The sequence below is a fragment of the Pleurodeles waltl genome, chromosome 5, assembly GCF_031143425.1.
Source record: "Pleurodeles waltl isolate 20211129_DDA chromosome 5, aPleWal1.hap1.20221129, whole genome shotgun sequence".
In the NCBI taxonomy this organism is placed as follows: Eukaryota; Metazoa; Chordata; class Amphibia; order Caudata; family Salamandridae; genus Pleurodeles; species Pleurodeles waltl.
In genome coordinates, this window is record NC_090444.1 from 1,416,023,379 (window position 1) to 1,416,041,457 (window position 18,079).

At 40.6% G+C, this 18,079-nt stretch overlaps 1 protein-coding gene across 2 annotated transcripts in view; it reads right to left on the minus strand.

The window, feature by feature from the left end:
* Positions 1–18,079, minus strand: part of KCNQ5 (potassium voltage-gated channel subfamily Q member 5) — a 1,862,282-nt gene that overhangs the window by 169,008 nt on the left and 1,675,195 nt on the right. For both annotated transcript variants that reach the window (XM_069235692.1, XM_069235693.1), the window contains exon 9: positions 11,822–12,042. In XM_069235692.1, coding sequence (XP_069091793.1) covers positions 11,822–12,042 — 221 coding nt within the window. The remainder of the gene's footprint in view (positions 1–11,821; positions 12,043–18,079) is intronic.

Sequence of the window (18,079 nt, forward strand, 5' to 3'; positions counted from 1 at the left end):
GGTGACAAATTTCAAGAGAGTATGGTCAGAATTGTCCAATCAAGATGGGTTGTTGAGGCGTGGTGACAGGTTGATTGTTCCATATAAATTGAGAGGGAGGTTATTGGAAGTATTACATGAGGGTCACGGAGGTATGTCGGGAATGAAGATGAAGGCAAGAGAAGATTTTTGGTGGCCGGAGATGGACCGTGATGTGGAAAGGTTTGTAAGGAACTGTGTGGAGTGTGCACGTAGCAATAAATCCCATGTGGGTGTGACGACACTGGTTATTCCATTTCCATTTCCGGATAAACCTTGGCAGAAAGTAGGGATGGACATATGTGGTCCTTTTTTATTGGACACTAATGACAAAGTTTTTGGTGTGGTAATGATAGATTATCATTCCAAGTGGCCTGAAGTGAGTGTAGTGAAGGATGTTAGGTCAAGTGCAGTGATTGAGTTTTGTGAAGAGGTATGGAGGAGAGAAGGTTATCCGGAGGCGGTGGTGACGGACAATGGTCCGCAATTTACATCTGAGGAGTTTGGTGATTGTATGAAGAGATGTGGGGTAAGACACATTAGAACAGCTGTAGCCCATCCTTGGGAAAATGGACTGGTGAAGAGGTTCAACAGAGTGATAAGTGAAAATATACAATTGTCGGTGCAAAATGATCTGAACTGGAAAAAGAAAATAAAGAATCTTTTGTGGAATTATCGCACTACTCCGCATTCTCTCACATTGGAGACCCCATTTGTATTGTTGAAGGGTAGAAAGCTGTGTACCAAGGCTGTGCCAGAGTGGATGGACAAAGCAGGAAGGGGGAAGGTGAATGAGGAGGAAGTGTTGAAGCGGGTAAAGGAGAGGCAGGAAGCGTATGACGGAAGGAACAAGGAGGGTTGGAAGATGGGAAGGTTGGAAATCGGTGACTGGGTGAGAACTAGGGTGTGGAATAAAAGAAAAAAAGGTGTGTCTAAGTGGTCAATACCTAAGCAAGTGGCGAAGGTGAAGGAATATAGTGTGGAGTTGGAGGATGGTAAGAGGTGGAATGTGAGCAAAATAACGAAGTGTAATGAAGCAGAGTTGCAAAAATGGAAGGGTATGAGGGATGATGGCAAGTGGAGAGAGGTGAGCGAAGAGGAATGTAAGGGAAGGAGATTGGTGAAGAGACCTGTGTATTTGAAAGACTACATAACGTAAGAACGTTAGGTTAGTTTTGTTCTAGTTGGGTTTTGCATGGGTTTTGCATGTTAGATATATAGTATAGAGTAAGTTATGAAAGAACAAGGTTAGTATATATATATATATATATATATATATATATATATATATATATATATATATATATATATATATATATATATATACACTTATTTTAAACTGTAATTTATTTATTTTTTCGTTTTTTTGTGTAGGGTAAAGGGGGAGATGTGTTAGATAGTGGAATGTGGTGACATGTTGTTGCCTAGTGATGTGGGGAAGAAGCTGGAATGTTGAGAGCTGCTTGGAGGCAGTTGGGATGAAGGACCTGCCAGGGTTAGTTGAAATGTTGAAGCTGAAATAAACTAATACAATGTTTTACATAGAAAACAACGTTGGAGTATCTTTTCACACCCTGGTGCGAATAACATTTGTAGTGGGACTGAAGCAGGTTTTACACCTGTGCATAAATTAAAAATGAATAAATGTATAGGAAACAATAAGTGTAACTATTCTGTTTTCCTTTGCACACAAGTTTGCTTTAGCAATCAGCTCCAAGTAATTCCTGGTGGTGATGGCCAAACAAAACTTGGGTGAACACAATTTGCTATCATCTGCTCCTATGTGTTAGTGCTAAAACTGGAACATGCTGAAATTGCGTCCATTTTATAGCTAGTATATCCTCCAAATACCCTGTTATAGCCAACACTGGAGAGAAGGTAGACTCATGTTCCCAGCGTAATAGGCCAGAAATAATTCCCACTTCCAATATCATCATGTACACCACCCCAGAGCGGCCATAAATTCCATTCTAGTGACCGCTCTGGTGTGGTGTACTATGCTATAGAACATATTTCCTAGAAACGCGGGGGTGGCAATCATACTCTTCATTTGAGTAAAAGAGAATCTGAACTAATTATAGAGTTGGAGTCATTGACCGCTAAGGGACTGAATCTTGAAGAACTGGGTGTGCATTTACATTTTGAGTAAAGTAAGGGGGACAAGAAATTTTAAATTGTAAACTGCAGCGTCTGATCCACATGATGATACTGGAAGTGGGAATTATTTCTGGACTATTGCTGTGTTGAAACTTTCCATTTGGGTAAACAGATTTGGAGGTCATGGAAATGAGGGTGGTCATTGATCATGTTGTGTCCTGGAGAGGAGTAAGTGGATTATACGAGTGATAGTGAAAATAAAGGAAAAATGAATAATTGGCAAAATAGGAGGTGAGGCATTTTAGTGATGTGTCAGCAATGAAAATAGAATTCAAGTACAGTGTAGTCGCTACCTATGTCAAAAGAGAGGGAGCAATGAAGAGGACCATCAAAGACACCTTAATATGGTGAGCTTAGATAAGAAAGACAAGAGTGGCAGCTGTTGTTGCTAAGTGGTATGAAGTATGATTCCTGTTTGTTTCTAATTCTGGTTTTGGGCTAGAACAAAGTGGATGAGTTAAACGATCATCACAATTTTTTATGTATATGTTTATTATAAGGCTAGATATCTTTGTCTTTTTGCACTGGGCGTCTGGTATTTTTACTTCTGCTGCAGCTGCTACATGTGTGCTCTTTTTAAGGTGTATGATTTAATACTCTGTAAATGGTCATGACTGCCACTGTTTACCATGAGTACAGTTATGTAAAGCAGTAGTGAAGGTTGGTTTGATCTAACTGTGTATAAATCTATCAAGTGTTGTTTAGGCTACATGTTCCCCTAGCAGCGTATACTGCAGGAATATATGTATTACTGTGTAAAATGTAATGTGACATTTACTTTTCAATTCTGATTATAAAATGTGATCAAAACCAAATTAGCAGTGGTTACGTAACCTGGTCTGAAAAGGTCATTAGTAAAATAAGATTATGTAACACAATTATGAGGCCCGATATACTTGATACAGATTGATATATATTCAGAGATACAGAACATTCCAGTGCCACACATACAATCATTTCTGTTCTAATATTTCTATTGTTTTGCTTTCCAGATGCCATTACAAAAGTCTCTCACACAAAGTTCAGCATGTGTGGATGGACTACCGTGGGCCTAAAGGGCACACATCTGTGAATGAACAGGCTTTTGTGTCTTTCTCCGTAGGGAGCATAGGAAAACTGGATTTGGGAAGTCGGGTACGTTTAGTGTTCAGGGAGATGAATGTGACAGAGTTGGGTGGAGATGAAAGTAATCAAGAGTTCCGCACAGCTGGGACAAGCTTTCACCATCTTGTTTTGAGGTTCATGGAACTCTACAAATTGATGCCAGAAGGCACATTTCAAAAATAGGAGTTGCATCACGTTTCTGTAAAATGGGAACGAGGACTACGGGATTTGTATTTGAACTGGTTTCGAGATTACCACGAATAGTGAACTGATTTACAGTGTAAAATACTCTACTTCACTGCAGTATGGGGGCCTGGCTGGAGCAGAAGAAGAATAGAATCACATTTTAATTGACTGTACAGATAATTGGCTGCCTGATAGAGTATTGGAGAGAGGTGACCCAGCTCTTTCCTCCTTTGGCTCCACCTGGATATCTTAACTCCTCTCCTGACAATGGCCTTCCTAACAGGGGCGGCCCCTCCATGTGAGCAGAGGAGCGTCGCCCCGCCATAAAGATACCCGCCATAACGGAAAAATAAAATGATGATAAGCTTTGTTTATTACCATTTTATTTTTCAGCGCCCGGTTGTGAACGAAGTGTCAGTACGGGGTGGGGCAATTGTTGCCAAGTGGCAGCAGGGAGCTGTGCACTTGTTTATACTGCACATGTCCCTATGAATGGCCGTCTTGCGATGACCAGCCAGACATGCACACTTTAAACATCTCCAGCCCAGCTGTCTTGACACAGCTGGGTTTGAGAAAGCACAGGCCTCTAGCGCTCTTGTGAGCACTGAGAGAGCCTGCTCCCACCAACCCTGACACTGCTTTAATGCTAGTTACCAGCATGAAAGCAGCGTCAGGATTGGTTAGTGGCGTTTCCTGGTCCCTCGTGTTGGAACTTCCAGGAGCAGAAGGACTCCGTGAGGAAGATGCCTGAAGGTAAGTGCCTTTTTTTAATTTTAATTTTTTTCTTATTATTATTGTGCCCCCTACCCCCAGCTCTGCCATAAATATAAGCCAGCCGCCACTTCTCCCAAATGTAGGGAGCTTGATGATGAGCCGAAGGTGCTGTCCTACCTGGGAGGAACTCAATCTTATGAGTTTAAATACTGAGGAGAGAGAGATAAACTTGAGCCAAGATGAAGCTGCTTAAAAGAGTGCCAAAGGGAGCTTTCTTTCGGATGATTTTGCGAGTTATCCAAATTTAAATCTTTAGAGACGTGTGACTACATGATGGAATACTTGTATTTATTTTATTCCTGCCATCTTGAACTTGCTAGTTTAAGAAACTTGGGAGTTTGGCACAAAAGGAGAGAAGGTTTTCACCAGCGGTGGGGAAAATGTTCTTTGTTTAAAGAAAATTATATTTCGAACAATGTGCCACATTTGTTAGTTTGTCAGAATTTGCAAATACAGATGGCCACTTTGAATATACAAATGACTTCGTTAAGTTGTAGTTTCCATTGCAAAACGCATTTGATAGATTTACATGGAAATTAACACACTTTTGGTATTTCTTTAGCTACGTCTCAGAATACCAATGCCTTAAATGATCTGTCATTGGAGTAAAGCTTTAGGTTTCTAATAAATGTGCCACTCTTTGATGAATTTGCATGGAATTTACCATGGAAATGGCAAGGTAACAAGTTAGCAAGTTAAGCCCAGTTCAGCAATTTAAGGTTTCCTCTTGACTCAAGAACCGGGGGAAAAAGTTAAAACAGAGAGCCTTCAGAAGGTTTCTGTTTGCTAAAACCGTTGACACCATTTAATCGATCTGTATTTAAAGCTGGGTTAACAGAACTGGGACTAACTTGCTAACTATATGCAAATAACTTTATTTTTTTTATAATAGCAATATACTACTGGCATTCCGGAGTTTACGGCTGCTCTCGTTTAGGCAATAACATGTTTTGGCAATGAATATATATAAAGTTACACTAACTACCTAACGATATACACACGATTACCCTGTTGACAAGAAATGCATGAAACTATGGTTTGCTTCCGTTAACTATTACTATATGAACATCTCACTAATGTAATACATATGAATATCAATACATCCTAAAACTACCTGTCTGCATCTTGTGTACACAGGGTGCACTTGAATATGGTGCATGTTAAGTCAGTAGAACATCCTGCAAGCTGTGGACACATATAGTCCATTTGTGACTAGCATGTTACACTAGTTCCAAGTTTTTCAAATGCACTCCATCATCTGCAAAGCTTTCTTCACTTTTAGAGGGTTGAGTTATTTTGCCTTTTTTTTTTAAAGTATATAGTGAAATCTTAAATTATGGCTTGTCCTTATTGTTACCACAATACTCATCAGCACACGTTCTACTTATTCACATATTGATGTCACTGATGATGTCATATGAGAAATCATCCATTCTATGTCAACTTGTGATGTCACTGATTACATATTAAAATCATATTGCAGTCGATGCATCTTAACACACACACACACACATATGGACATACAAACATCTATATATTACTCGCTTTACTTAATTAAACAAAAGGAATCATCACTTTTTCTTACAAACACATAAAATGAGTCAAAATACTAATGACTATTAGAATCGCAACATTCTTCAGCTAGTTAGCTGTACAGACAGACAGTGGTAAAGTAGTAATGCTTCTTTCACAGTTTTGATGACATTGACATAGGTATACCCACTTATTGAAAGCAGCATCTCCTACCCCCACCGAACCCCTCCACCCCCCTCCACTGTGGAGAGGAGACACCATGGGGTGCTCTCCATCCTTTCTCTTACCCATGCAAGAGAACATCGAACAGTAAAAACTGATTTGGTTTCATAAAAGAATGAGGATAGAAGGAATGGGAGTGTGCATGCGAAGCAGCGGCCAAACACATTAATGACAAATCCCTGCCTGGGTAGGAAGATATTTTCAAAAACAAGCTGAGCAGAAAAGACTGACATGATTCAACATCGGGGCAAAACAGATAGGAACTTTTCCAAAAGTATTTTCATGCAACTTTCAAAGGTAAGTACAGCAAAAACAAACAAACATTTTTAAGAAATGCAATTAAATCTGGGACAAAAAATCTTATTTGGTGAGAAATAAATAATCTGTTCACTGAAATTAAGCAATTTGATCTGTCAGCAAGTCTTTGCTAAAATAGAAATTATTCAGTCAAACCGACATTTTTGCATATTGTGATAGTGAACGGCTACTTCTCATAAGTGACAAATTGCATGAGCACATGGAATGCTTCAGGGCCTAAAAAACAAGCAGAGCATGGAGATGTGGCGGGAGCAGTGCTTGGACCAAACGTTTTTTCATAGGAGCCTTGGGTTCAGACTGCTAAGTGGAGCGAGTGGTGTACATCAAGGTTGCCTACCCTTAAATCCTTCTCATGCATCTTCTTTCACCACCCTACATTTTTTGTCTCTTAATCTCTCTCTTTTATGTCTTTTTCATCCTTGCTTTGTCCCTATGTGATTGCTTCCCAATCTTTCTCTTACTCTTTCTCCCTTCTCAGCGTTACTCTCTTTGTTCAAGGCCAAAGTCTGAGGATGAAAAATATGACCCGGCCTTCAAAAACAAAATTACCATTGGCCATCAACTGCAACCATATCAAAATACATAAGTACAAGAGGATCTCAACTTGAAATTTGAGCAATGCAAATTTACGGAGTTTCTTGCAAAATCTAGGTATGTCTTGAAAAACATACCTAAAATGTACAAAGCTACAAAGTTATAAGTGATAGGGCTTTTCCTTGGAAACAGCTTTCTAATATTGTATACCCACTATTTGGTAAGTTTGTGAGTGAGTGTAAATCGGCATACCTGCGTAAGTGTTGACGAGGAGAAGCCACATAAGCAGCGCTTAATATATAAACGTATGAATGCATTTAGAAGCCTGCTGCCAGCACTGTTGAATGCCGGGACTGCCAAACAGCAGGGTTCCAAAATCATGCCTATTTCTTCCACTCTTGCATGTTCTTTTTCAGCTCTGATTTTTCCTTCCCCTAGGCCAGAGGTCTTCAAACTTTTTGATGCCGCGACCCCCTCTTAAAAATTGTAAGGTGTAAGGACCCCCTCCTGATAAAAATTTCTAGAACCTGGTACTCCTCATCATCAACAATAATAAACGTCCCCATTTCCCACAGCAAATCATTTTTACTGTGAGGAAATAATATTAAACAGTGTAAAGCAAACAAAAGGTCAGTGAGTGTGGGGGCGTGGTCAAGGGTGTGGTTAAAAACAAAGGTCCTCATTTATGAGGAACTGACGTGTGGTAGCGCCGCAAGTCTTCTTGCTACACTGCCCCACGCCAATACAAAAGGGCAGGAATGGACCATATTTATGAAATACAGTGCATTTCTGTCCTTTCCCCCTGCGCTGGCACACAATTGCTGCCTAGTGCCAACATAGGCAGGATTGTATTTGTGCAGGAAGGGTTTCCTTCCTGCACAAAATTAATCCAGAGAGGCATTGTACCTCTTTCTATATGTGCGGCAGATAGCAACACATATGGAAAGAGAAAAAAAAAAACAAGGAAAAATTAAAACATCTCTCCTCATTATGCCTGCTCTAGGGAGGCGTAAGATTTTGGCACTGCTCCAGATTACGTGATTTTGTAAATCTAGGGCAGCGTCAAAATCCATTTGTGTTGCATGGGAACACCCACTGCTACACCAATGGAACGCCTCCTTGACGCAAAGTAAGGTAATGCAGCGGCTTGCACTGCCTTGCCTTACTCCATATCTACAAGGCCATTCAAAGCCACTCAGGGTGGCTTTGCGTCACCTCATAGGTATGATTGAAAGGCTTGTGCTGCTGGAGTGTCAAAAAAAAGTGATGCTCCGGCAGCGCAAGCCTCTCATAAATAAACCTAAAATATTCTCTTTTTTTTTATTTTTTAAGTCTTTCACCATCAGGCAGCTATATATAAAATAACATGAATTAAATGAAATATAAATAATAGAAAGTTGTTACTCATTGGGAAATGCATTGTATTGCATTATGAAACCTCTATTAGTTAATGTGCTGCAGAGGTCTCTGTGTAACCGGAGAGCAACAGAACTAAATCTTGGTTAGTGCAGTTGAGAATAGTGACTTGTGTAGTTTTAGTGCCATTAGGTCACAGCCTGTGACAGAAAGCACTGTGAATATGTAAGGCATTATTATATACTTGTGTTACACATACAGGGAGTGCAGAATTATTAGGCAAGTTGTATTTTTGAGGATTAATATTATTATTGAACAACAACCATGTTCTCAATGAACCCAAAAAACTCATTAATATCAAAGCTGAATATTTTTGGAAGTAGTTTTTAGTTTGTTTTTAGTTTTAGCTATGTTAGGGGGATATCTGTGTGTGCAGGTGACTATTACTGTGCATAATTATTAGGCAACTTAACAAAAAAAAATATATACCCATTTCAATTATTTATTATTACCAGTGAAACCAATATAACATCTCAACATTCACAAATATACATTTCTGACATTCAAAAACAAAACAAAAACAAATCAGTGACCAATATAACCACCTTTCTTTGCAAGGACACTCAAAAGCCTGCCATCCATGGATTCTGTCAGTGTTTTGATCTGTTCACCATCAACATTGCGTGCAGCAGCAACCACAGCCTCCCAGACACTGTTCAGAGAGGTGTACTGTTTTCCCTCCTTGTAAATCTCACATTTGATGATGGACCACAGGTTCTCAATGGGGTTCAGATCAGGTGAACAAGGAGGCCATGTCATTAGATTTCCTTCTTTTATACCCTTTCTTGCCAGCCACGCTGTGGAGTACTTGGACGCGTGTGATGGAGCATTGTCCTGCATGAAAACCATGTTTTTCTTGAAGGATGCAGACTTCTTCCTGTACCACTGCTTGAAGAAGGTGTCTTCCAGGAACTGGCAGGAGGACTGGGAGTTGAGCTTGACTCCATCCTCAACCCGAAAAGGCCCCACAAGCTCATCTTTGATGATACCAGCCCAAACCAGTACTCCACCTCCACCTTGCTGGCGTCTGAGTCGGACTGGAGCTCTCTGCCCTTTACCAATCCAGCCACGGGCCCATCCATCTGGCCCATCAAGACTCACTCTCATTTCATCAGTCCATAAAACCTTAGAAAAATCAGTCTTGAGATATTTCTTGGCCCAGTCTTGATGTTTCAGCTTGTGTGTCTTGTTCAGTGGTGGTCGTCTTTCAGCCTTTCTTACCTTGGCCATGTCTCTGAGTATTGCACACCTTGTGCTTTTGGGCACTCCAGTGATGTTGCAGCTCTGAAATATGGCCAAACTGGTGGCAAGTGGCATCGTGGCAGCTGCACGCTTGACTTTTCTCAGTTCATGGGCAGTTATTTTGCGCCTTGGTTTTTCCACACGCTTCTTGCGACCCTGTTGACTATTTTGAATGAAACGCTTGATTGTTCGATGATCACGCTTCAGAAGCTTTGCAATTTTAAGAGTGCTGCATCCCTCTGCAAGATATCTCACTATTTTTGACTTTTCTGAGCCTGTCAAGTCCTTCTTTTGACCCATTTTGCCAAAGGAAAGGAAGTTGCCTAATAATTATGCACACCTGATATAGGGTGTTGATGTCATTAGACCACACCCCTTCTCATTACAGAGATGCACATCACCTAATATGCTTAATTGGTAGTAGGCTTTCGAGCCTATACAGCTTGGAGTAAGACAACATGCATAAAGATGATGATGTGGTCAAAATACTCATTTGCCTAATAATTCTGCACTCCCTGTAGTACAAGACAGGCCACTACAAAAACTGTGCTTCCAAAATGTGGATTTAAGTAATATCAGAGCATAAGCAAAACCTTTTTTTTGTTTTTTTAAAGCTGTCCCTTCAACACCTCTAAGTGAAGTATGTGCTGTGTAAACACAATTACCATTAAAAGCACGCACTTCACAGCACAGTTAACTCTTTGCACTACCTCTCAAAAAGAATAAATGTTTGTCCTCACAAAGCTTTGAGTGAATTGATCCTTTAAAGCTGCTCCCAAGCACCCTTTACATTTGCAGATCAGTCCGTAGAGCACATTTGCATTTCATTCAGGGAGCAGACGCCCTGGGATGAAGGTCCTTAGCTGTTTGTGCCGCTTTCACGCACAGGAGATTCAAATTAAAGTTCAGCTGAGGCATTTTAAGAATCAGCTAGGGGAATGCACGACCCTCTTTCCAGGACTCCACGGCCCCCCTGGGGGTCGCGACCCCAAGATTGAAGACCTCTGCCCTAGGCACTCTTTTTGCATCTTTCTCCTCCTCCTTATTTCTCCCTACAATGGGTGCTTGCGCTCACTACATGCAGACATCTGCACAAATTAGGCACTGAATGCAAGGTATGAACCTGCATGTAGTACCTCATGGACAGAATCAAAACTAAAATCATTTTCTTAATTGAGGAATGTTTTAGTGCATGCTTGCTTTCAATTGCGGCAAAAAAAAATAAACCTAGGTGGTTGGTGAGGGAAAGCAGGAAACTGTGAACTATATGAAGTTCACCAATTGGGAACTAAACAAACCTGGGCTTGTATAATACATTGATTGAACATCTCCTACTTTAAATAAACTACTGCAGGTGATACGTCACAGAAAACTGCTTTGAAGATCATACAAGTGGACTTTCTTTTTAGCACAACAAATTATCCAACAATACTCACCTAGTCCAGTATTAATATAATTTGCACAACTGATTCACCAGCGTTTGTTTGGAAGGGCTTCTAAAAGTCTTTCAATTCAACAATACAGATATCAAATAAATTAATAAATTAAAAGGTCATTATTATATAAAATTAATGTTGAAAAAAAAGGTCAATTATAGAAAGCGCCATTTGGCGTATCACTTTTTGGTTCTTACTTCATGTCAGTGTTAACTGTTGAGTTAGACCTACCATCAATAATTGATGCAGTGAACTTCAAGTCATGGTCCGTTAGCAGAAGTGCAAAGGAGGCAGTGTTGCTGGAAGAATTTTCAGTGGGGGTGCTGGGCATGGTCATCACCTGGCCTAATGTCTTGATTGCACTTTCTATGTTTGTGATATGTATTTTGAGATACTTAGCTTCACTTTGTAAACCAAGCAGGTCTTCCTTTTGAGATAGAAAACCCCTGGAGTTCTGTGAATGTCTGTTTTCAGTTGTTCAAAACAGGAAGTCAGAGAAAAGCATAGTAAATACAGCTCTCCTGTAAGAACCGCTAGCACTTTGTCACACGAATTTGCCTGCCAGGAGACAGTTTGTACATGAACTCATAGTAAACACATCAAGATAAATAAATCAATGCCTCTTTTCTGGTCATTCTTTATCTGACATCCATCAAGTCTATATTGATGTGCTGTAGCATTCGCCAACTCCCCCTCCCCCACTTCATGTGCCACTACAAAGGAGTAGGGATACGGAAAACAGGAGAGGAAAAAATAGTGATAATAGAGAATAATTTTAAATTTTGTAATTCATGATTCCCTAATTTACCACAGTTTGACTGATTAAACTGGAACAGGCCTGCCCTAAATGCACTGTGAAATATTTCAAACAAGCAGCTTACCATCAGGCACCATCTTGGGCTGAGAGCTCTTTAGCCGGAGGGAGGGCCTGAAACGTGTTCTATCATTGAAACTCCAGCTCTTTTGCACTTTCGTCGGACTCCCTTCGGAAGTGACGTCAGTGCTTGGTGACCGCCGATCTCCAACCGACGTCTGTCGGCCCTTCATGCTCTGACCCCTGGGGCTCGCCATCCGTACACGCTCTTTAAAACTTAATTTCTGGCTGTGAAAAGATGCATAGATTATTTAATTATAAAAACATCTGGTTTTGCGAACATTTTTCAGTTTAGAAAGTAAGAATGTGCACTTCTATTTTACGCATAAACACCTCCATTTGTATCCGTACTAGAGCTTAAACTACATGACCACGCTCGTATTTTAAATAAGTTTGACTCCAAAAAGAGTTCTACTGATTTGCCAATAATGAGTACCTTTAGTCTTTATCAAAAGAATATACCAAACTGAGGAAGCATTTAATGCACATGTTGAAAAATAACAAGGGATTTGTTATATTTCAACCAGCAAAAGCGACTACACAACTCTAGAGATGCATTATTTCTGCTTCATGCATGGTAAGAAACACAAATAATTCTGTTTAACTTTTTTGTTCAGTCACCTTTACATGCGATACACTACTTTAGCAAGGTTCTCAGTATCTTCAAGCATTTACAACACCCATGCAGTATCGAAAGAGCAAATAACATACAAAAAGATAATTTCTTTCCATAACTGGTATTTTCCAAAACCATAGATGTAACAAAACATACACAAGATGGAATGGATGAAATGGGCGGATTCTGCTTCTCGGGTGTGCAATGGATCCAATGGTTTAATAGAGCTGCATGTAGTAAAATTAAAAATAATATTGCAGATATCCTTAAATGACTCGCTGCTTCAAATGTAAAAGCATCAATGGGGAAACATTCTCAATGTACATCTTTGAAATGGAGTGATGGTATGAGCCTTGTGAAACTTGTAGAAGGGCATGACATTTCCCCAGAGACATAGCATCTGCCCATGCAGCCATTGTACGCCTCAGGTCAAAAATAAGCAGAGAGCGGGAAGCCCAAGCAGCAAAGCATTACAATAAATGCAGCAAACAAGACACATGCTGGCCACACTGCAATGGAGCCATGTTGCATGGAAATACAAGGATAGCACACTTCCTTTCATTTCTTTTCATTTGCTATGATCATTATTTGGGACAGATTTCCTTCTCACCAGAGGCCTCATCTGTATTCTTTAATTCAAAAGTAAATGTTTGTCCAAAAGATATGCATTGTATCATCCCTTTCATGCCTTTTTTTGATGATTGTCCAGCCAGTGTGGGCCGTTGCATGAGTGAAATGAACCCTAACACAACAGATGCCAGGACTTAGGATTTGTGAAGGCATGACACACGCACACGTGCATGTCCTGACACACACAGGCGCAAACACACACACACACACACCTTGATTGCTCTTGGTAATAGGTCCACTGCTATTTGTATGTCCTCTTATGACTCTTTGGAGGCTGGAGCATACGCAGTTGTAGGAAACATTTCTGGCATAGTTTTGCTAAAACAATAATGAAGATGGTATTGCAGGCAAAAGCCGATACGCATGGTGTATGTCATGAACACAGACGAAATGCCTGAAAAGGAGGCCATTACTTGCCTAGGAATGAATTTTAGTGGCTGACTCCTGAAGGCAATTAATTTAATGTGGCCAACTGGCAACCAAAACACTTTTATCATGATGGTGTGATCCCCTCTTGGATTTAAGCCCTGTTTTATTTTATTTCTCTTATCCTTCAATTGTGAGGCTGGAGGATTAACACAGTGTCTTGTGAATCCTAAAGTGAAGTTGAAAATGATTGCATGAAGAATGTCACTGGAGTCGCCTGTGGCTAAAATAAGGCACTCTATAGATTATATAATAATGTACACTTTAATTTTTAATTCTAACAGTAACAGGTGCACTTAATCGTTTAGAATTCCATTTTCACTCTATTAAGATCTAACACAAGAAGCAGTTGCACTCACTTAGTGCCTTGGATGGCTCTAATTGTCCGCTGGAGGTTGAATTTTGAATCCATCTGACCGTGGCAGAGGCGGCGCCAAGTACTGATGTCGCCTGTGTGGGGCGAAACTCGAAGGTCTGTTCAACGCAGTGAGTAAGGGCCGGCTTTAGCACTGGTGGGGCCTAGTGCAACAGTGTTTGTTGGCACCCCCCAATGGCCATCTCCACCACAAATTCCCTCACCTCCACCATTTAACAGTGCCCCTCACCTCGCCATAATCACTCTCTTTAAGATGCATTAAATGTATTTTATAGCGTCACTCGTACCAGTCTAGGGTGTAAGAGCACATTATGTTCACTTTGTGATCTAAATGGCACAGGTTGCTTGCAGCAGGCATATTAATCATCTGCGCTAGCCCTATGATGAGTCAAAACGTCCACTAGCCAATACTCCGATCTCTCTTTCGGAAGAATATTACTCACCTGAGTTATCTTGAAATTTGTATTGTTGCCTGAAAGCTGCTGGAGGCCAGGAACGCGGCAGCAGGTGGGCTGAAGACCGTATTACAAAGCCGGCCCTGCAGTGAGTCACTTTTCTAAAAATAAGTCCTTTGGTGTGGTCAGAGCCACTGTCTGCTGCACAGACTCTCTATTTCAAGCTGCGGAGAATAGAACTTTTATAATTTTGACAAGAAATTCATTTTAAAGACGAAAATAATTTTATCCATAGCTCCTGCGGACTTGCCAAATTTGATGTGCTTACTAAATTAATGGGAATGTATTGATAGGCCATGTTTTCATTTTACTTTACTTCAAACTGGCCTAGCAGAAGACAAAAAGTGAATTATAGTATTTATAGCTATTGCTCTTAACATTTGAAAATGTTGTTCGTTGGTGAGTTTGCCAGGCATGACTGATGCAAAGCAGATACAAAGGTCAGATTGCCAGACTATACCTGCACACTGGGTTGTGCAGCTTAACCCCTTGTAAATGTCCATGTATCCATTCATTTGGGTATCTAACTTAGAATTTCCTACTGCTGTGATGTTTCAGGTAATTGAGAATGACATATGAATAACAAATGGAGGTGAGCTGCGTGTGATATTCTAAATAATACCATTGTTGAGGGTTGGGAGAGGTCACGATGACCCTCCCATCCATCAACAAAGGCAATAAATAGCATATCACCATCTACATTTGAATAGACGGCTGGCTTTATGCAATTTTTATATATATGTAAAAATGTTATTTTAGCTTAACTAGAGCACAATATTCAAAGCCATAAAGTTAGATAAAATATCATTAAACAGGCCTTGTCAGTATGCATACAGTTGGTTTTCTCTGCACAATGATGTAAGCAGACAGTCACCAATGATTTTACAGATTCGTCATACTGTTTTGATACAATAAAATGGAATTGCCCTTTGCATTTTAACAATAAAAATGCAAATGTACGTGTATTATTACACCTGCTCCTAATAACTTGTTTTATTGTTTGACATGACATGACTACACGAATTCAGACATTTTTCAATTGCATTTAAATGCAAGTACGCAACTCCTTTGCAGGTTTCCCGCTCTGCAGATTAGTAAATACGACACTTGTTGTTCCAGCACAGGATCACTAGCATATCCCCACAGCGGAATGGTGACTGGTTCCCAAAGACAGACTGGCTACCGAGCAATATATCTGCTGCTCACCAGAGCGGGCAGCAGACATGGCAGATACTAGCTGGAGAGCAAAGCTCTTTTCAGAGTTCGAGGACGAAACCCATTGGTGCGTTTAATGAGCAGAAAGTGGCCTGATTGGGTTTTGTTGTTTTGACACCACGTAACCGAGGCAGTTAGGCCGTGACTTTTCACTGGAAAACCGAGCAGGTATGAACGGTAAGTCGAGCAGCTGCCTGACACCTGGCACCCAAGGGCCTCATTTTCTGTGACATTTAGCAGCGGAGAGAGGCGCTTATGAATAAAAATAGAAAGGCGCATTACCAGAGTTTAATTGGACTCCAGATTCAGGGCAGCCATTGGAGCATTGCTACGCCACTTTTTTAACGTCTAACACAAAAAAAACACAGTTTACTGAGCCGAGGAAGCGCGTCATAATGCACATTGAATCAATGCGCGTGTCTGAAGTGATTTGCTATTGTTTCCTGGGTCATTCCTTCATATCTACAATTCAAAGAATTTATTTAGATTGCGTATTAAATAATACTGAAACAGGTCTTGGGGGACATGGCTCCTTATTGCTTGGTGGGGAACAGAATACCCGTACACAAATATGAAATGGAAGTAGACGCAACGCTATAGACTCTCATAAGAATCCAAAAGCCGTACCAAGTGCATTATAAAACTGGACAGAGAAGCCTCTTCCACATTATTGCGGCATGCGTCATCATAGGTGATTCTGTCCCATCCTAAATTGGATAGTACCACCAAGATGGTCTCAACCTCTAAGAGAGGGAGATCATAAGAAAATCTTTTCATGGATTTTAGTGGTATCCAGATGCAGTGATAAAACTAGCTTGCTGTTAACCACAAAGATATCTCTGTAGCGAAGGAAACACCCGTCAGGATTGAAATAATACAATTGGGTGAGGTGAAATATCGTGCCTCCCTCCCCTCTTCAATCAACATGTTTCAGCCCTTTTATAGCCCACAACTGTCTTAGGCCTTCATCAGGGTTAACGGCATTCCTAGACTGTCACAGTTCTCAATTAGCGCTAAGGGTCCTATCGTACCATCCGACTCAAAACAGCTGCCCTACGCTTCAGTGAGAACAGGTTCCACTAGTGTCATCAGAGGAGGGTCACTACTGTAGTTACACATTCATTGAAGAGATGATCCTGTTATATCACTTATTGCAGCCCTCCGTGGACCATGAATGGCCCACAAAATAAACTAAAATGAAACAGGACAGAATGGGTTAAAAAGCATAAGGCTGCATAGGTAGATTGGGCTATAAGACGATTTGCTGCATGCACTGCATGCTCTGAAGGGTATTAAGTTACTGCAGCACACTCTGAAGCGAAGTACTGCTTTATTAATTGCTGTCGCTATTGATATTTAACTTCAGTGGTGGACTTTGTAATGTTATTACTGACTGCTCATGGGCCTTACCAGGATAAGGTTCGCCACAGCCTTTGACAACACCAACAATAGGGAGTCCAGAATTAGAATGATGGGTTCCTGACATGATCTGAGATAGAGTATGGGAAAAAGGGTTGCTAGAACTGAATGTTTTAATAAAAATGCCTTTTAAAGCAGCCGCTTGTGTGTCCAGTGTCTGATAGTGTTACATCACTATTATCAATGATTAAAAAAACATGAGCTCCAAAACACTCACCAACTCACCTTGCTCAAGCTTCACAGTGGGATTAGCTACCATCTGTGACTAAAGTAAATCATATGGGCATCACACTTGTTTTTCAAGATTTAGTGCTTTTATTCAGGCACTCCATAAGTGGCCTTCTTTTAAACTGCACCACACACCAATCTTCACACACACCGGCCTAACGTCTTTCTCTCCCACACACTGAAATCAAACTGGAGGCACAGCAGAGGAAGAATCTTCTTAAAGGCGGAGCCATGAGTTGTTCATATGTTGAATAGATGTGCATGGCTCATCCTAGGCAACCTAAGCATTCCCTAAATCCAAATGCTAGGGTTAAGACCAGCCCATGCATGCTAGTTCAAATACTGCCAGATCATCTGCAATTCAAGAGATGTGTTTCGAGACACGGCTACGCGGCAATGCCAATTAACTGTAATCTCATAGCAGGCAACAGGCAGAAAACAGATATTTAAAGCATTGTTGTTGTAAACCTCCCTTGACCATCAATACATTTCCAAGGGTTCAAGGGAGAAGGGGCAAGAAATTATAGAGCATCGTAGGGCAAAAAGAGTCAGCATGCACCTGCTGTTAGTTGGCATTCTTGCATATCATGTAGGGAGACAGGATGCTGGGTACCTATGTTTCCGAGAGGTGTACATCCTGAAGAGCTTCTGCTTATTACTACAAAGCTTACTAGGAGTGAGGGGAAATAGAGGATGATATTACTACGCATTGCACTAGTAGGACACAGGTTAGGTATTCTATACAAAATCCCCATCAGACCTAACTGTTACTTTCATTTGTTCCAATACAACACAGTCATGCACATATACATGAAACACCCAACTTCCAATTCAAGGGTAATCACCCTACTGAAGGGTTCAGAGAACATGCACAGTTGGAGTCACAATTATTTTATTGTG